This window comes from Cryptosporidium andersoni, assembly GCF_001865355.1.
Source record: "Cryptosporidium andersoni isolate 30847 chromosome Unknown contig_27, whole genome shotgun sequence".
In the NCBI taxonomy this organism is placed as follows: Eukaryota; Apicomplexa; class Conoidasida; order Eucoccidiorida; family Cryptosporidiidae; genus Cryptosporidium; species Cryptosporidium andersoni.
In genome coordinates this window covers 103266-119065 of record NW_027122796.1, presented here as the reverse complement: position 1 = coordinate 119065, position 15800 = coordinate 103266, and the positions used below count along the sequence as shown (strand labels likewise).

The window sequence follows — 15800 nt, the reverse complement described above, 5'->3', positions numbered from 1 at the left end:
CCAAACACTCAATTTCACTAAGAAAGCTGGCCTTCTGTTTGTTTAATGAAAGAAAGAAGTCACTTCGAAAAGAAAAACCGTCTAACACTTTATGGACAAGTTTTGGATGACTGTAAATAATTTAAGTTTAACAGGTAATGTTGAAAGTATAGTCTTATTTCTAATTTTTCGTAATACTATCCAATATTTCTTTCTAGGTACTGGAGATCTAAACAAATATGGAGGAGCTACAATTGATTCTAACTTATGGCTGAATAATGCAAAAGATATATGTTGGAAATTATTGGAAACAGAATTTTGTTCATGCTGTTCAAGTAATTCTTGTTTAGAGACAGAAATTATTACAGGTGGACTATCAAACAAATTGGTGAAAGTGTGGGCTAAAAAGAACTCATTTTGTAATGTAACAAGGCAAAAAAATATAGATAAATTGGATAAAGTCTACTCTGTTAGATTTTACAGTAAAGAAAGACATTTATTTGTTGATGAAAAGAGAGACCAATTAATACAGAAACTTCTTTCAGATTTTGAAATGAGCAAGCAAGTAATGTCTTATTTCTCTGGTGGACAAATAGAAGAGTATATTCATGGTCATTCTCTTTCTGTAGAACAAATTAGACAGAAATCGATTTATCTAAAAGTATCTGAGAACATGGCTAAACTACACTCAATTCCTATACATGAAGCAATAAATAAACACATTCGCAGACAATTTGGTGAAATTGAAGATAAGACTGACTCTCCAATATCTATATTATGGCCAACTATGAATGTATGGATAGATAGGGCAGAAATTATTGTGAAAAGTAGCGATAATCATCCTTGTTTAAACATTAACTTCAAGGAGCTGCGTGGTATTTTAAAAAATATCCATCTTTTTTTGCAAAGAGATATTAGCTCTATTTGCTGTAGCCCTATAGTTATTTGTCACTGTGACCTACTACCAGGGAATATTATTTCCACAGTTGAAGGCAATCTTAAATTTATTGATTACGAATTCGCAGGAACAGCTGAGTGTGCATTTGATATTGCAAATTTTTTTTGTGAGTGGGCAGGTTTTCTTTGTGATTGGAAATACCTTCCAACAGAAAGTGAGCAGCGAGGATTTGTTTATAACTACTTAAGATACCTACTTCTACCACCAGATTCTATCATATATACTGAGAATCTAGTTAAGAAGTTAAACATTCAAAATAACGATCGCAATACGGAAAATATATGCCTTCACATAGGAACAGGGATTGAAGTAACAGATCAGATGGTTGACTGTATGATATCAACAGTTCAACTGTATATGCTGGTCTCCAATATATTCTGGGGTTTATGGGGAATTTGTAAATCAGAAGTTGTATCAGGTGACTTTGATTATGGAGTATATGCATTAAAGAGACTCTCTTCAATATATGGTACTGAATTCCAGCATGCTATTAATAAAATAGTCAAGTTATAAAGAAATGAAGGATTGTAAATATGAATTAAAGTCATTCCTTTAGAGATGTGATTATTATTTAAGTAGTCTTCCTAGTATCTCATTAATTAAAATTACTCTTTATTTTTTTAGATCTATTGGAAATGCTAGTGCCCCGCTCCCTAGCTTTTGATGTTTAATACTCAGGTCTCGAATATTAAGTATCCATAACTCGTTTAGTTTCTCTTTTGTTGCGGCTTTATTATAAAGTAATTAGTAGTTCACTCTATTGTATTATTTAATTTCGCCTATTCATTTGTAATATATATTCCAATATGACTTGCAAGAGGTTTCAAATAGTGTTTGTTGCATCGGAAGTTTCTCCATGGTCATATACTGGTGGCTTAGGTGAGGTTTTAGGTGGAATTCCAGCTGCATTAGGTAAAATGGGTCATCGTGTAATGTGCATCTCACCTAGATGGGATCAGTATTCAGATGCTTGGGATACAAGTGTACATTTTGATTTTGAAATTGATAACAGGATTATAACTACAAGATATTTCCACACATTTAGAAATAATGTTGACTATGTCTTTGTCGATCATCCACTTTTCTTAGAACGTATAAAGGGACTAACACAAATGAAATATTATGGTCCACAGACCGGCATTGATTGGCCTGACAATCAGATTAGATTTATTGTATTCTCACATGCTGCACTTATTGCAATCTTGAAGTTACCATTAAATGGATATCCTTATGGTGAAGAGTGTGCAATAGTGTGCAATGACTGGCATACTGCACTACTACCAGCATTGATTGCTCAAGAAAGAAAAAAAAGTAGATGCCTTAAAACCTGTATATTTCTTTGCATACATAATATTGTCTTTCAAGGAAGATTTCCCTATGAATCGCAGCAGAAGATGTATGGAATAGATGAAGATATATTCAAGGCATATGTTTGTTACCAATCTCTCAAAGTAGGGTCTAAATCTCCAAAAACTGATATTATTAATTGGCTGAAAGGTGGAATATATTTCGCTGATAAAGTTCTAACCGTATCCAAGGCATTTGCAGAAGAAATTGTCCAATGTCCATCTAGAGGTATTGAATTAGATGAAGATTTACGTTCCAAGGGGTGTGTTGGAATTCTTAATGGTCTCAAAGATATTATCTCTCCAATGAACCTGAAACTCTGTAAAGCCGCACAAATCCCTACATATAATATTCATGATGTAAATTTTAAAAAGACCATTTGCAAGTCTTCATTTCAAGCAGCAATTGGAATAACTTCAAATCCCACTGTACCCATATTTATTTTTATTGGTAGATTTGATGTACAAAAAGGGTGCGATGTATTTTTCGAAGCTATTAGAAGAGCATTCGGAGTAAAAGGAGCTAATGGCCTGAATTCTACAATAAGTACGGGGATTTCTACTCCCGAAGCAGAATTTGAAGATAACGAAACTACTCAGAGAAATATGGATATGCAATCAGCACATATTGTAATGATGGGATCAGGTGTCCAAAGTTTTATTCAACAAGCAGAGGAGTTAGAAATGTTATTTCCAAAAAGGTTTAAAGCAACATCTTATGTTAAAGGAGGTTTGAAGTATCTAGCCTTGGCAGCAGCTGACTTTTTAGTTGCGCCTTCTAGATTTGAACCATGTGGCTTGGTTCAAATGGAAGCAATGAGATTTGGATGCTTACCTGTCTGCACACCTACTGGTGGATTCAAAGAGACAGTCGAACATATGAGAACTGGAATTCATCTTGATCGAGAAATTGAACTGGAAAGTGTTGTTTCAGATAGCTCAGTAACTTCACTACTTAATGCGATGAGTACTGCATGCTCAATATACAGAGATGATACTGAAAAGTTAGATGAAATGAGGAAAAGAGCCATTGAAACTGCCCATAAATTTACTTTGACTGCAACTGCTATAAAATATGAGCAGATGTTTGAAGAATGCAATGTAAGTGATATCTCCCAGTATCAATCCCGTGAAACTACTCTTGCAAATATTGTCGTAACGGACGAATCTATTTTTTGACGATCTTCGATCATCACTTAGCATAGTTCCTACCTTTTAAGTCTAGTACATTTAATTTTTTCTTTTTTGCCCTCTTCTTAGTTCTCTTTTAAAAGCTATTCTACTTTGTACAATACATCCTAACCGCTAGGGTATTACTTAAGCGCGATGAAATGGGTCCTGTACTTGATTGACCACTAAAACTAGGTAGACCAATAAATTGTAGAAAAAAAACGGTGATATGTGACTTGATACTACTGGAATGAATTCAGGTTTCATATGCACGGATATTCATAATGCATTTTTTGAACTACTATCAGCATCTGAAGTAAAGAAAATATCAGTTTGCCATATTGTCTCCTCAATAACTTTCGAATCAACAGGAGATGCGAAACGTGGTGGTCTACACGATCCTTCTATGGGACCTTTGGACATTCGTGATTTTTGCACTACTTGTGGTGGAAGAAGTGAATGTCCTGGTCATATTGGTCACATAGAACTAGAACTTCCAGTGTATCATCCTTTGTATATACGTCAGCTGGTAAACCTACTTAAATCTATATGTTGGCATTGTTGTACTTTGAGAGTGTGTCAAGATGCATGTAGAGATTATATTAAGCGTCTACTTTTGTTGAAAGAGTCAAGATATACTAATGATAGACATTTTCTAAGTGATCGTAGAGCAACTACCCATGCGGAGTATGCAGATAATTGTAGCAAACTAATTTGTGATTCAAATAATCAACTGAATCAACCGTCAAATATATTATCTGTGGATCAGAGGACTAACATTTTTTCAAATGATGATATAGACATTCGAACTTTTATCTCTTCAGATGGGTATGCCCTTGAACTGTGGAATAACTTACGCTCGGAATTTTTTGACAAGGCAATTAAGCAGAAAGCATGTTCAAATTGTGGAGAGTCATTCAGAGCTACAGTAAAAGAATCACAATTTAGTATAGGGATAACTTTATCATGGCCTGAGAGTAGCAAATCACCTATTGGTTTAGGTAGCACATGGGGAAATTGCAATTTAAAGGAAGGTCAGATTAAGATTGAAGATGACTTCTCTTCAGAAGTACCTGATCAAGCTAAGATACATACCAAGAAAGGACAAAGTTTAATTTCACAACATTTTCAGGCATTTCAAGTTATCCCTATATTAAAGAAGTTGTGGGAAAATAATGAAAAAATATTAGAATTTTTATTTCCAATGAGTCGTGAAATTTCGTGGGAGATGTTTTTTATGTTTGTAATACCAGTTCCTGCAAATAAATTTCGTCCTTTAGGTACTCTAGGAGGAAGGAATATCCCATTATTACACCCACGAACATCTGCGCTACTGGATATTTTAGTTGCTAATGAACGACTTCGCTTCTATATTGATTTACAGAGACAAAATAAAGATAAAAGTACAGATGATATAGGTGGAAATTCAAGTCAATATGGGTTGCTATCATATGTATCTTCTTTACAAGAGAGAGTCAACTCATATTTGGATAAAAACAAAAGCTTTAAACCAGCATCAACCCCACCAGGAATTAGACAATGGCTTGAACGAAAGACAGGTGTAATTAGACAAAAGATGATGGGTAAAAGAGTTAATTACTCAGCTAGAACTGTTATTGGACCTGATCCTTACTTGGAAACTAATGAAATTGGGATTCCTTTAATGTTTGCAAGGAATTTAACAATTCCTGAGTATGTTGGTACCCATAATGTACTTATTATGTGCAAGTTGGTAGAAAATGGAACAGATCATTATCCTGGTGCAACGAAATTACAGTTAGATGGCACTCTCTATGACTTATCCAGACTAAACATATCACAGAGAATATCTAAATCTAAATTACTATTTTCTTCAGTTTTTACCTCACCGAATCCATTAATTCAAAACAATTACCCAATAGTATTTCGGCAAGTAATAGATGGAGATGTTGTCCTAATGAACCGTCAACCAACTCTTCATAGACCAAGTATTATGGCACATTTCGTTCGAATTCTACCTAAAGATAATATAATGAGACTTAATTACGTAAACTGTGGCACATATAATGCGGATTTCGATGGTGATGAAATGAACCTACATCTTCCACAATCACTATCCTCCCGTTCAGAAGCTAAGTATATAATGGATGCATCACAACAGTACTCTGTACCAAAAAGTGGAGAACCTTTACGTGGTTTAATACAAGATTCATGCATTGGTGGTGCATTTCTAACGAGCAAATCAACATTTCTAAATCGTGGAGAATATTACCACCTACTCTACACCTCACTTTCCTTTATACTTGATGTAAAGTCTTCTGCTCTTTCTAGTTTACCAATAATGTATTCTGCCAATGGGCATGTCATATTCGGTGAAAATAATACTTCTTCTCAGCTAAATACAGCTTCTGGCACAGTAACTATTGACGAGACAATACTCAGGTTTCAATCTCACAAAAACAATAGGAGGGAATTGACTAGCTCAACAAATTTAGATGGAGTGATATTAGAACCTCCTGCCATATTTAAACCAATTCCTCTTTGGACAGGTAAACAGGTTGTAACTTCAATGTTGAAGACATTTATAAACAAAACTTCAAGTTCGGATCGCAAGATATATGCAGGTATTAACCTGATTTCCAAATCACGTACTCCGGGAGATTCATGGAATGGGATCAATGATGGTGATTCTGAAGAGTCAACTGTTATTATAAGGAATAGTGAGCTTTTACAAGGAGTTATTGACAAAAATCAGTTTGGAACCAATACATATTGTTTAGTACATCTTTGTACTGATTTATTTGGACCAGTTATTGGTGGAAAGCTTTTATCATCTTTTTTCTACTTATCCCAAGCTTTTTTGCAAATGAGAGGATTTACATGCAGTATTGGAGATATGTTATTGACATTAGAAGCAGAAAAAAGACGTAAAGATATCATTAATAAATGTACAAATGCTTCTGTATTTTTACAAGAAGCCTTCTCTAACTTGGTATTACAGAGAATTAATAATGACTACGAGATCTTCTCTATGGAATATTCCCTCCCAAGTATAGAATACAAATTCACTGATCAATTAAAGGAGATTTGCAACTTTAGCGACACTTTTTACACGAAATTTGTTGAATCTCCTAAAAATCAGGCACAAACTTTAAAGATAATCATTGACAAGCTTTCAGAATATTACAAATCTAATACTAATGTAGACAACAAAATTATGATTAGAGAGCTCACAAAGTATACTAATTTATTTAACTTTCTTAATTTTAATCCTCATCCAACTGGCTTATCTACCAAAATAAAAAGTAATTATAGTAAACCCTGTAATCTCATTTTGAAAGATGGAAATAATCAAATCCCTTATTACTACCAAAGCTGGCTTGTTAATAGACTTGAGAATGCAACATGCCCTAATAATAAGAGTCATCAGAGGAATTTTTTTTTAGTATATCCAAATGAAGTAACAAGAAGGAGAGTTGAATTCGTTGTTGGAAAATTATTATCTCAAACTACTTCTTCAGTAATGAAGATTATTGATACATTCTGTAAAATGGGCATTGGAAATATTAGTTCTCAAGTAGGTGAGATAGTAAATGGCTCTTCCACATTCTTACCCTTTCCTAAGAATGGATTTTCATCAATGGTTATTACAGGAGCAAAGGGTTCACGTGTTAATCATCAAATGATTTGTGCAATGCTTGGACAGCAAGAACTTGAAGGTAGAAGAGTTCCAATAATGATCAGTATGAAGTCTCTACCAGCATTTGCTCCATATGATTTTGGTTCAAGAGCCGGAGGTTTTATTACAGATAGATACCTGGATGGTTTACATGCTCAAGAATTTTTTTTTCATTGTATGTCTGGTCGTGAAGGTTTAGTTGATACTGCTGTTAAAACGGCTAGGTCAGGTTATTTACAAAGGTGTATTTTAAAAGGCCTAGAGAGTATGATTGTTCAATATGATGGTACAGTAAGGAGTGATGATGGAAGCATGATACAATTCATATATGGTGAAGATGGTATTGATGTATCTAAGTGTAGTTATATAGCACGAGTTGATGACCTTGCTAGGAATATAGAACTTTTGTCACGCAGTTTGAACGCTTGTGAAGCCAAAAGGAATGATGTAGTGAGACTTTCTTTTTCAAAAGTTCTTGAAATAGAACATAAGTACGGACAATTTGCTACAGTAATGAATAGAAGAAACAAAGAAAAAAAGGCTAGATCGAACTCAAGGAGATATTTCAGTTGGGAAATAGTAAAATTGGATAAGAGTGATACACCCATAACATCAGTATTACCACCTGCTGAATATTGTGGATCTGTTTCAGAATTATTTGTTTCTAATCTTACAGAAAACAATTTGCAGCGATTATCACATCTTTGCAATAGTCATCAATCAAGTAATACCAAAGTAGAAGGGCTGAAATACGAACATAAACGGAAAAATGGTAATTTTTGCCATAATCTTGAAGAATTAAAGAATATAGAGTATTTACTCCGACTAAAGTACTCACAGACACAGGTAGCTCCAGGTGAAGCCGTGGGATGTCTTGCAGCCCAATCTATTGGGGAGCCTGCTACTCAAATGACACTAAACACTTTTCACTTAGCAGGTCATGGTTCAGCCAATGTCACCTTAGGTATACCAAGGCTTAGGGAATTGTTACAAACAGGAGGAGAGTCAAAAACTCCATATGCATTTATACCATTAAATGTTAAGGACTCTATGAATCAATTACAAGCAGCTAATACTGCAGATCAGGTTTTGGCGTGTTTCAAAAGTATTCCACTTACAGATATAATCGCAGCCATTGGTATCGATAATTCAATAATTTACGACTGTGTCAGTCAGTACAACAACAGCAAACCCTCTTACTGTTGGAGATACGATATAACGATTCAATTTGAAGATTTAGACTCATTTTGTAAAGTAGTTCCTGGTTACTCAATATCAAATATAATTAATCAGATTTTTTCTAAGTGTTTACGACCATTTTTGAGACAGGTAAGTATATATAACCATACAAATTGGAAGCACATATTGAAATTATGTAAGATGATGAGTAAATTACTTTCGTTCTTCTGAATATATTTCATCTTTTTGCTGATACCTGAAGATATAGACTAATTACTCTGATTTAAAATCTAATAAGCTATGATGAAAGACTCTGTATTTTATTATTTAACCTAATAAATTTTTGTTTTTAGGTAAACAGTATGTTTATCCTATCATGCTTGAAGTGTAGAACCAATAGTAGGTTTAGTTATTTATATGATGAAGTAGATGAGTTTACATACAAGTATATATATGGATGTCGGAGTTATAAGGAAGAGAGGAGAAATATTGAGACATATAAAGGCTCATCAAACAACTTATCAAATATTGAACAAGAGAGAAATAATATAGACATAGCAGAAAGTAGCCAGGACAATAAGGAAATTGAAAATGGTAAGTCTTTGAAAATTCTTTTCTGAAAATTATTAATCCTACTCTTTATTCCAGATTATGTAGATATTGACACACCGAGAGAAAAATCAGATGGAAGCAGTGACTCCGAGACTGAGCTAAAGAGTATTGGGACAGATGATGAATATTCCGATGAAGAGAAAATTGCAAATATAAACGAAAATAGTGAAATGGAAGTTGATAGTGATAGTATTGTGAATGAGGCGAAAAGTGAAGATATATCTCTTTCTTTTGCAGATACTGAGGATTTGTCTAGCCATGCAATACATCTGAAAATTTTAAGCCCTATTTTATTAAGACATGTTTGGGATATAAAACTTAGTAGACTAACAAATTCTCTAAAGGTGACTATTGGATGGCCTATTGAATCCTGTCCTAATCGTATTGACTTATTGCCAGAATTATCACACTGCATCTCAAAAGCACACTTGCGCTCTGTAGAGAATCTTAAAAATGCTCGAATTACAAGATGTCAACAATTGGAAAGTAATACATTGGAGGTGACAGTTCAAGGAACTAATATTGGCTACATATATAATATTTCACCTAATTTGGTGTTACACAATAATATAAGATCCAATGATATCCAAACAGTATACAAATATTATGGCATTGAAGCTGCAAGAAAGTGTCTTATAAATGAATTAACAAATGTCTTTGCAGTTTATGGTATCAATGTTGACTATAGACATTTATCATTAATTGGAGATGCAGTGACATTCAGTGGCTCTATACGTGTATTTAGTAGAGTTGGTAATGTAGCTCACAGTACATCTCCTTTTTTACAAATGTCATTTGAAACTAGTATAAAATTCTTAGCTGATGCTTGTTCCAGGGGTGCTATAGATTCACTAAAAAGTCCTGCAAGTTCAATATCAGTTGGTAAAATATGTTCAGTTGGTACAGGACTAAGTCGTATATTTACGATAGTTAATCATTCCAACAAGTCGAATGTTTTTAAAGAAATACATGGTAAAGAGAATGACCATAAATTCAGATTTGTTTCTAACTAGTATTCTCATAATATTAGGGTGATAACTTTGCTACTATATACCACTTGTAAAAGACTTCAGTCAAAGGAACATATCTGAGATTTGCCAGAATTGAAGAGTGTTATCTTCAGATGCAGATGCAATTAATAAGGGATCTCCATGGTTACTATAGTTCCAAGAAAAGTCAGATATAGGAGCACCATGGCCTGCATGACTGAATATTATTTCTGAAGATGTCGAGTCACCTTGGTTTGATTCTTTGCATACATCCCATAAAACTACTCTATTGTCCCCGCCTGCTGAAGCAATAATATTGGGGCACCAAGGAGACCATTCTATCTTAGCAATTGGCCTGTGATACTTAAGATTTTTAATAGGTTGCGATAAATCACGTAGATCCCATATATTAATTTTGCCACCTGAATCAGAAGTTGCAAATACAGTAGGTATAAAACAATTAAATGATATGGAATTCAAAATATTGCAATTTGGACTTTCAGAATATTGTGATGGGTTCATTGACTTTTCCCTAATATCCCATAAGGCTAGGAATTTATCATCGGATACAGAGGCAAATATATAAGCGTGTGATGGATGCCACTGCACATCGTTAATTTCACCCTCGTGCCATTCGTAGGAATTAAGAGCTTCTATTGACCTTATAGACTCTGTGTAACCTGTATTATCATTACTATAATATTCACAATTATAAATCCCACTCTTTGTATTACAAGATAAACCTATTCCACCTTCAGTGTAATTTGCAATATTCCAAAAGCATATGCGACTATCCTTTCCACCTGATATCAAAAAACCTTCATTAGAAAAATTCCAGCTTAGTGCATAGCCCTCATTATTATGGCCTGTTAATACGAGCTGTGGACGGACAAGATCATCTGATGAAAATGATTCATGTTTAGAGTAGTCAAATAATAGGGTATCACCCTTTTTTGTAGCTGTCTTTGTAGCAATGATGAATGGATGTTGGTGCATGTGTAGTGCTTTATTTACTTCTCCAGGGTGATTAAGCTTTGCCTTTACTTCAAATTGAATTGATGAACTAATATTAGTATCATTATTGTAGTGATACTCAGCAAAGCTCTCATGACACATTAGATCTTCGGCTTCAAAAGAGTCTGCCAAGTGGACCTCTGCAACTATCAAATGATTCTGCTCCTCACCATTTGTATGGGTACCAAATATAATTTTATGCACAGAGTACGTCCCATCAGCAGATTTATAAGAATTTGGTAGCCAATCTAACGTGAGTGTGGGCCATTCTAGTGTGTAAGAAAGCATTGAGTCATATAAGTAGGGGCAGTTCCTTCTCCAGAAGTAAAACTCATCATCACTCTGTAGATCTAGGTGTTCCTGTGGTGATTCTTGGCAAATAATATTGTTATGCTCTTCCATTAATTTTAAGTGCTGTTACCTTCCCAAGTAAATCTACTTACGGACTGCGGAACATTTAAGGCGGTATTGCCTGAAAATTACTTTCTCATTCCTTGCTTTGAAGACAATATACCAGCATTAAATGACCTATTTTAAAGCAAATAGTATCATAGTCAATTTTCACTGGGTATCTCCGTAATTTCAGGTTATTTAGCCTATTTCTTACCTACTTTACTGGTCTATAAATAGAATTAATTCATTCTACATCCCCTAATCATTATTTTCTAGTAAATATAGTTATAGGTAAAAATGTTACATATGAAATTCAATTATTAAGATACTTTACTACAAAATAGTGCTTCTTTCTATATAATACTTCCATTTAAACCCTCACACTCATGCACGAGCTTTTACTTGGGTTTTTTAATTTATTAATATAGAAAATGGTACTCTATAGAATTATTCTTTTGATTTACTCATATTATACCCTACAGCTACTGGTTATATATGCTAATTTTAAGCTGATATACTGTGATATAGGAAATCATGTGGTGACAAACATTAGAAAATCATCTGTTGTTAAACCTATTGATCTGGAAACAAAGCTTCACGTATTTAACCACTCTGAAAACTATGTAAGGTTAGTGAGTAGTAGAAATAGAATATAATTCAAAATTACTAGCTACTTTACAATCTGTTATAGCTTAAGTAACATCCCAGTTTGGGAAGATACAGGAGATTATGATATACTAATTGAAAATCCTAGTTCAGCAATACCACAGCTAGTGTCGAATTTATCTGATGAATACATAAAAAGTATGCAAGAAAAACAAAGTCATCACCAGCTTAGAGAAGAGGATTATGATACCATAGACTCTCTACATAAGTTTTTTCCTCAAAGTAACCAAAGTGCAACAGACTCTAAGATAATAGGAGTACTAAATTTGGTAAGTAGAATTGTTATAGTAAAAATACAATATTAGCAACTTTTTATAGACGAGAAATACAATTTACTTTGGAAAAAACATATCTTCAGTAATAGAACAAGATAGAGAACTCATTAGAAATACATTTCCTGAGGTAAAGTGAACTTCTGCCACTCATAGAATAAGTGCATATCTTTGGAAATCTTGCAGGATTTCGGAAATAAATCTGAATGCATTCAAAATAACTGCTCAAGAATTAATAGCTTTGATGATTTACTGAGAGTAAGGTCGATAGTTCTTGTTAAAATTTACTAAAACTTAAAAAAAATAAAAATTATAGGAAACACACACTACTCATAAGGAAGATCACAAAAAAATCGATGATTATTTGGACAGTTTGAATATAACGGCACCAGTAAGTAATAATATAATCTCATATTATATATTATCAATACTTTTCGTGGGATATTTAGAAGGTTGTTTCTACAGCAAATGAACTTTATGATTCTTATATATTATTATCAGCAACAGCAAGAGAATATTCTGAACAGGTAATTTTTCTTTATCTTAATCTTTACTAGAATAAGAACTAAAAATCTTCATTACAGAGTAATGAAACTAAACAGTATAACCCTCTGACAATTCCCATAAAACCCTACTAGTAAGTTTTTCTTTTTTTTTTTTTTTATTAATATACTTTTAACTTCTTGACTAAAGTATATGGGAAGGTATTGATAAATTATGGAAACTACATTTGACTAGAACAACTACACCTATTCCAAAGTACAGAAAAGCTATTGATTCTACTAATAGTTATAATGAATATGCCAAAAGGACAAAAAATTTACCATTTGAAATTTATGATCAGTGGTATGAAGCAAAAAAAGAGCGTGAAGAAGTGAATAATGTAATTAGAAAGGCATCGATAGAGCAGAGGGATCGAGTTCTTGAAGAGCGTATGAGAAGGCAACGAGCATATTATAAACCAATTAAAGAGCCCTTTGATGATATGGCAGTGGTAGGTGATGGATTTTACCTTGAAAACTTTATAATACTGTTGAATATATTAATTATTTGACATTGTAGGTAGGGACACAAATTTCTAATAAGATAGATGAGAAATTTGGTCAAAGTTTCGGTGAGGTAACTGATCTTATGAATGAAAAGATTCAAATGAGGTATGTGAGGTGTAATCTGATTGTTAGTAGTAAAGTAATAAGTATTTTGATCCAACGACTGTATTATTTCAGGCAAGATAAGTATTTTGATAAGACATTTAATGATAAATTAAGGGAGTTTTGTATAATATATCCAACTTGCTGTCAAGATATTACAAGGTGTCCGCAATTTTTTTATAATTTTGCTCCATCAAGCACAAATTATGAATCATAACGTAACACTTTATAGATACAGCATTTTACTTTAAGGTATAGCATACTTTTTTTGGAAGTGCTCTTGTCATGGGAAAAGCTAATTCTCAAAGGCGCTCTAATATATCTGCACTCAAACTGAAACGTGAGAGGTATTAGTTTTAATTTCTTTGCTTTACAGGCAATATAAAGTTTTATCAATCGAAATTAATTTTTAATACTATAAAGTTAGCAGGTATTTGTAGTACAACTATGATGGATGGGATGAAGGTGGCAATATCTCCTATTAAAGTTCCATCACATAAACATGGAGTAGATATCTTAAGGGATCCTTCTCTTAATAAGGGTTTGTCATTTTCAAGTAAAGAGAGACGTATGCTCAAGTTAGAATGTCTCTTACCTCCAGCTGTTGAGACTTTGGAGCAGCAGGTTGATAGACTATGGTTGGAGGTAATGTCAATTAAAAGACCACTAGATAAGTATACTTTTTTGGAGAATATAAAGACCTCTTCACTACTTCTATACTATGCACTCTTATCTACTCACTTCTGTGAGTTAGCTCCTATTGTTTATACTCCAACTGTAGGTGAAGCATGTATACAGTTTTCTAAACTTCCTCTTTCAAGAAATTGGTTGGGAACAGGATTGTACATATCGTCATATCACAGGGACAAAATAGCAGAGTATTTGGATCATTGGCCTCAGGATGATGTTCAAGTTATTGTTCTAACAGATGGAGGAAGGATTCTTGGACTAGGTGATCTTGGAATCAATGGAATGCCCATACCTATGGGCAAATTATCGCTTTATGTATCTCTTGGAGGTATAAATCCTAATAAAACACTACCAATTGTACTTGACATTGGTTCTGACAGTAATAGAATTTTAGAAAGTCCGAACTATATTGGTCTGCATGAAAGTAGGCTCAAGGATGAAGAGTATTTTCTAATAATGGATGAACTAGTATCAGCCATTTTTTCAAAATGGCCAAAAGTTGTTTTACAATGGGAAGATGTAACTACAACTCGTGCGATTGACTTATTAGAAAAATATAGGAATATGTATAGATGCTTTAATGATGATATCCAAGGTACTGCAAGTATCACACTTGCTGGGATTTTAAGTGCTCTAAATATCACAAAAGGTAAACTGGAAGATCAAAGGATACTATTATGTGGTGCTGGTTCTGCTTCTATTGGGATCATTAATTTGATTATTAAATTAATGATATCTAATGGAGTTACTAAAGAAGATGCACTAGCACGATTTTGGCTTGTTGACTCAAAGGGATTGATAACTCGTCACCGTGATGTAATTACACTTGATAAATACAAAATTCCATTTATGCGTACTGATATTGAGAAGGAAATGAAATCTTTAGTTGAGATAGTGAATTTTGTTAGACCAACAATTCTATTAGGAGCATCTGGACAAGCAGGAGTATTTAACGAAGAAGTTATCAGGTGTATGAGCTCATATGTAGAACGTCCAATAATATTTGCACTAAGCAATCCGACTTCTAAAGCAGAGTGTATAGCATCAGATGCATATAACTGGACAGATGGTCGAGTTATTTATGCAAGTGGAAGTCCTATGGAGCATGTTACAAGGCAAGATGGTAGTATTTGGAGACCTGCTCAATGTAATAACATGTTTGCTTTCCCCGGTATTGGCTTAGGTGCATATATTGGACAACTTTCACATATTCCAGATGAGTGTTTCATTACTGTTGCTACTACTATTGCTACTGCAGCCAGTAATTCTTGTAATGATGAATCCCTTTTTCCTCCTTTAACTGCACAGTTTGGGCTTGATTTATCTACAACAATAGCAGCTGATGTAATAACCACTGCAAGGCGGTTAGGCATTATTACTTCAGATTATGAGCAACGGCTACCTGTAAATTACGACCAGCTAGTTGATCATATAAAAATGTCGTTGTGGGTACCCCGTGATGTTCCTTATGTTGATACTGAGTATAAAGATTTGTGTACTGATCAAAATACTCAATGTGCTATTGGTGCTTAACTATTTTTAAAGGTTCTGATACTTCAAGTTTCATAGCTCTACTTTACCTAGATATGATGGAACTTTATCTAAATTACTGTTGAAAACTAGTATTTTTAAGAGTTAATCAATTCTCTTTAAAAGTTATACTCTATTGGGACTGGATACACGTATTTATAACTTCTTTGAATTAAGTATAATTTTCAAAGTA

At 33.6% G+C, this 15800-nt stretch overlaps 6 protein-coding genes across 6 annotated transcripts; 5 read left to right on the top strand and 1 right to left on the bottom strand.

The window, feature by feature from the left end:
• Positions 1–106: 106 nt before the first annotated feature.
• On the top strand, positions 107–1450 carry cand_036940 (choline ethanolamine kinase family protein; the record flags this gene model as incomplete). Its single annotated transcript, XM_067213919.1, has 1 exon — positions 107–1450. One exon carries the CDS (start codon positions 107–109, stop codon positions 1448–1450), a length of 1344 nt encoding a protein of 447 aa, XP_067069892.1.
• Positions 1451–1743: 293 nt separating this feature from the next.
• Positions 1744–3462, top strand: cand_036930 (glycosyl transferase; the record flags this gene model as incomplete). Its single annotated transcript, XM_067213918.1, has 1 exon — positions 1744–3462. One exon carries the CDS (start codon positions 1744–1746, stop codon positions 3460–3462), a length of 1719 nt encoding a protein of 572 aa, XP_067069891.1.
• Positions 3463–3703: 241 nt separating this feature from the next.
• On the top strand, positions 3704–9915 carry cand_036920 (DNA-directed RNA polymerase I largest subunit; the record flags this gene model as incomplete). The annotated part of the gene is made up of 3 exons (XM_067213917.1): positions 3704–8440; positions 8644–8884; positions 8939–9915. 3 exons carry the CDS (start codon positions 3704–3706, stop codon positions 9913–9915), a joined length of 5955 nt encoding a protein of 1984 aa, XP_067069890.1.
• A 60-nt stretch (positions 9916–9975) lies between these two features.
• Positions 9976–11307, bottom strand: cand_036910 (uncharacterized protein; the record flags this gene model as incomplete). The annotated part of the gene is made up of 1 exon (XM_067213916.1): positions 9976–11307. The coding sequence occupies one exon, from the start codon at positions 11305–11307 to the stop codon at positions 9976–9978; it is 1332 nt and encodes a 443-aa protein (XP_067069889.1).
• Positions 11308–11729: 422 nt separating this feature from the next.
• On the top strand, positions 11730–13604 carry cand_036900 (uncharacterized protein; the record flags this gene model as incomplete). The annotated part of the gene is made up of 10 exons (XM_067213915.1): positions 11730–11926; positions 11969–12233; positions 12283–12366; positions 12423–12494; positions 12553–12627; positions 12686–12763; positions 12821–12837; positions 12930–13230; positions 13299–13390; positions 13463–13604. The coding sequence occupies 10 exons, from the start codon at positions 11730–11732 to the stop codon at positions 13602–13604; spliced, it is 1323 nt and encodes a 440-aa protein (XP_067069888.1).
• Positions 13605–13837: 233 nt separating this feature from the next.
• cand_036890 (NADP-dependent malic enzyme) lies at positions 13838–15610 on the top strand (the record flags this gene model as incomplete). Its single annotated transcript, XM_067213914.1, has 1 exon — positions 13838–15610. The coding sequence occupies one exon, from the start codon at positions 13838–13840 to the stop codon at positions 15608–15610; it is 1773 nt and encodes a 590-aa protein (XP_067069887.1).
• Between the last annotated feature and the right edge of the window lie 190 nt (positions 15611–15800).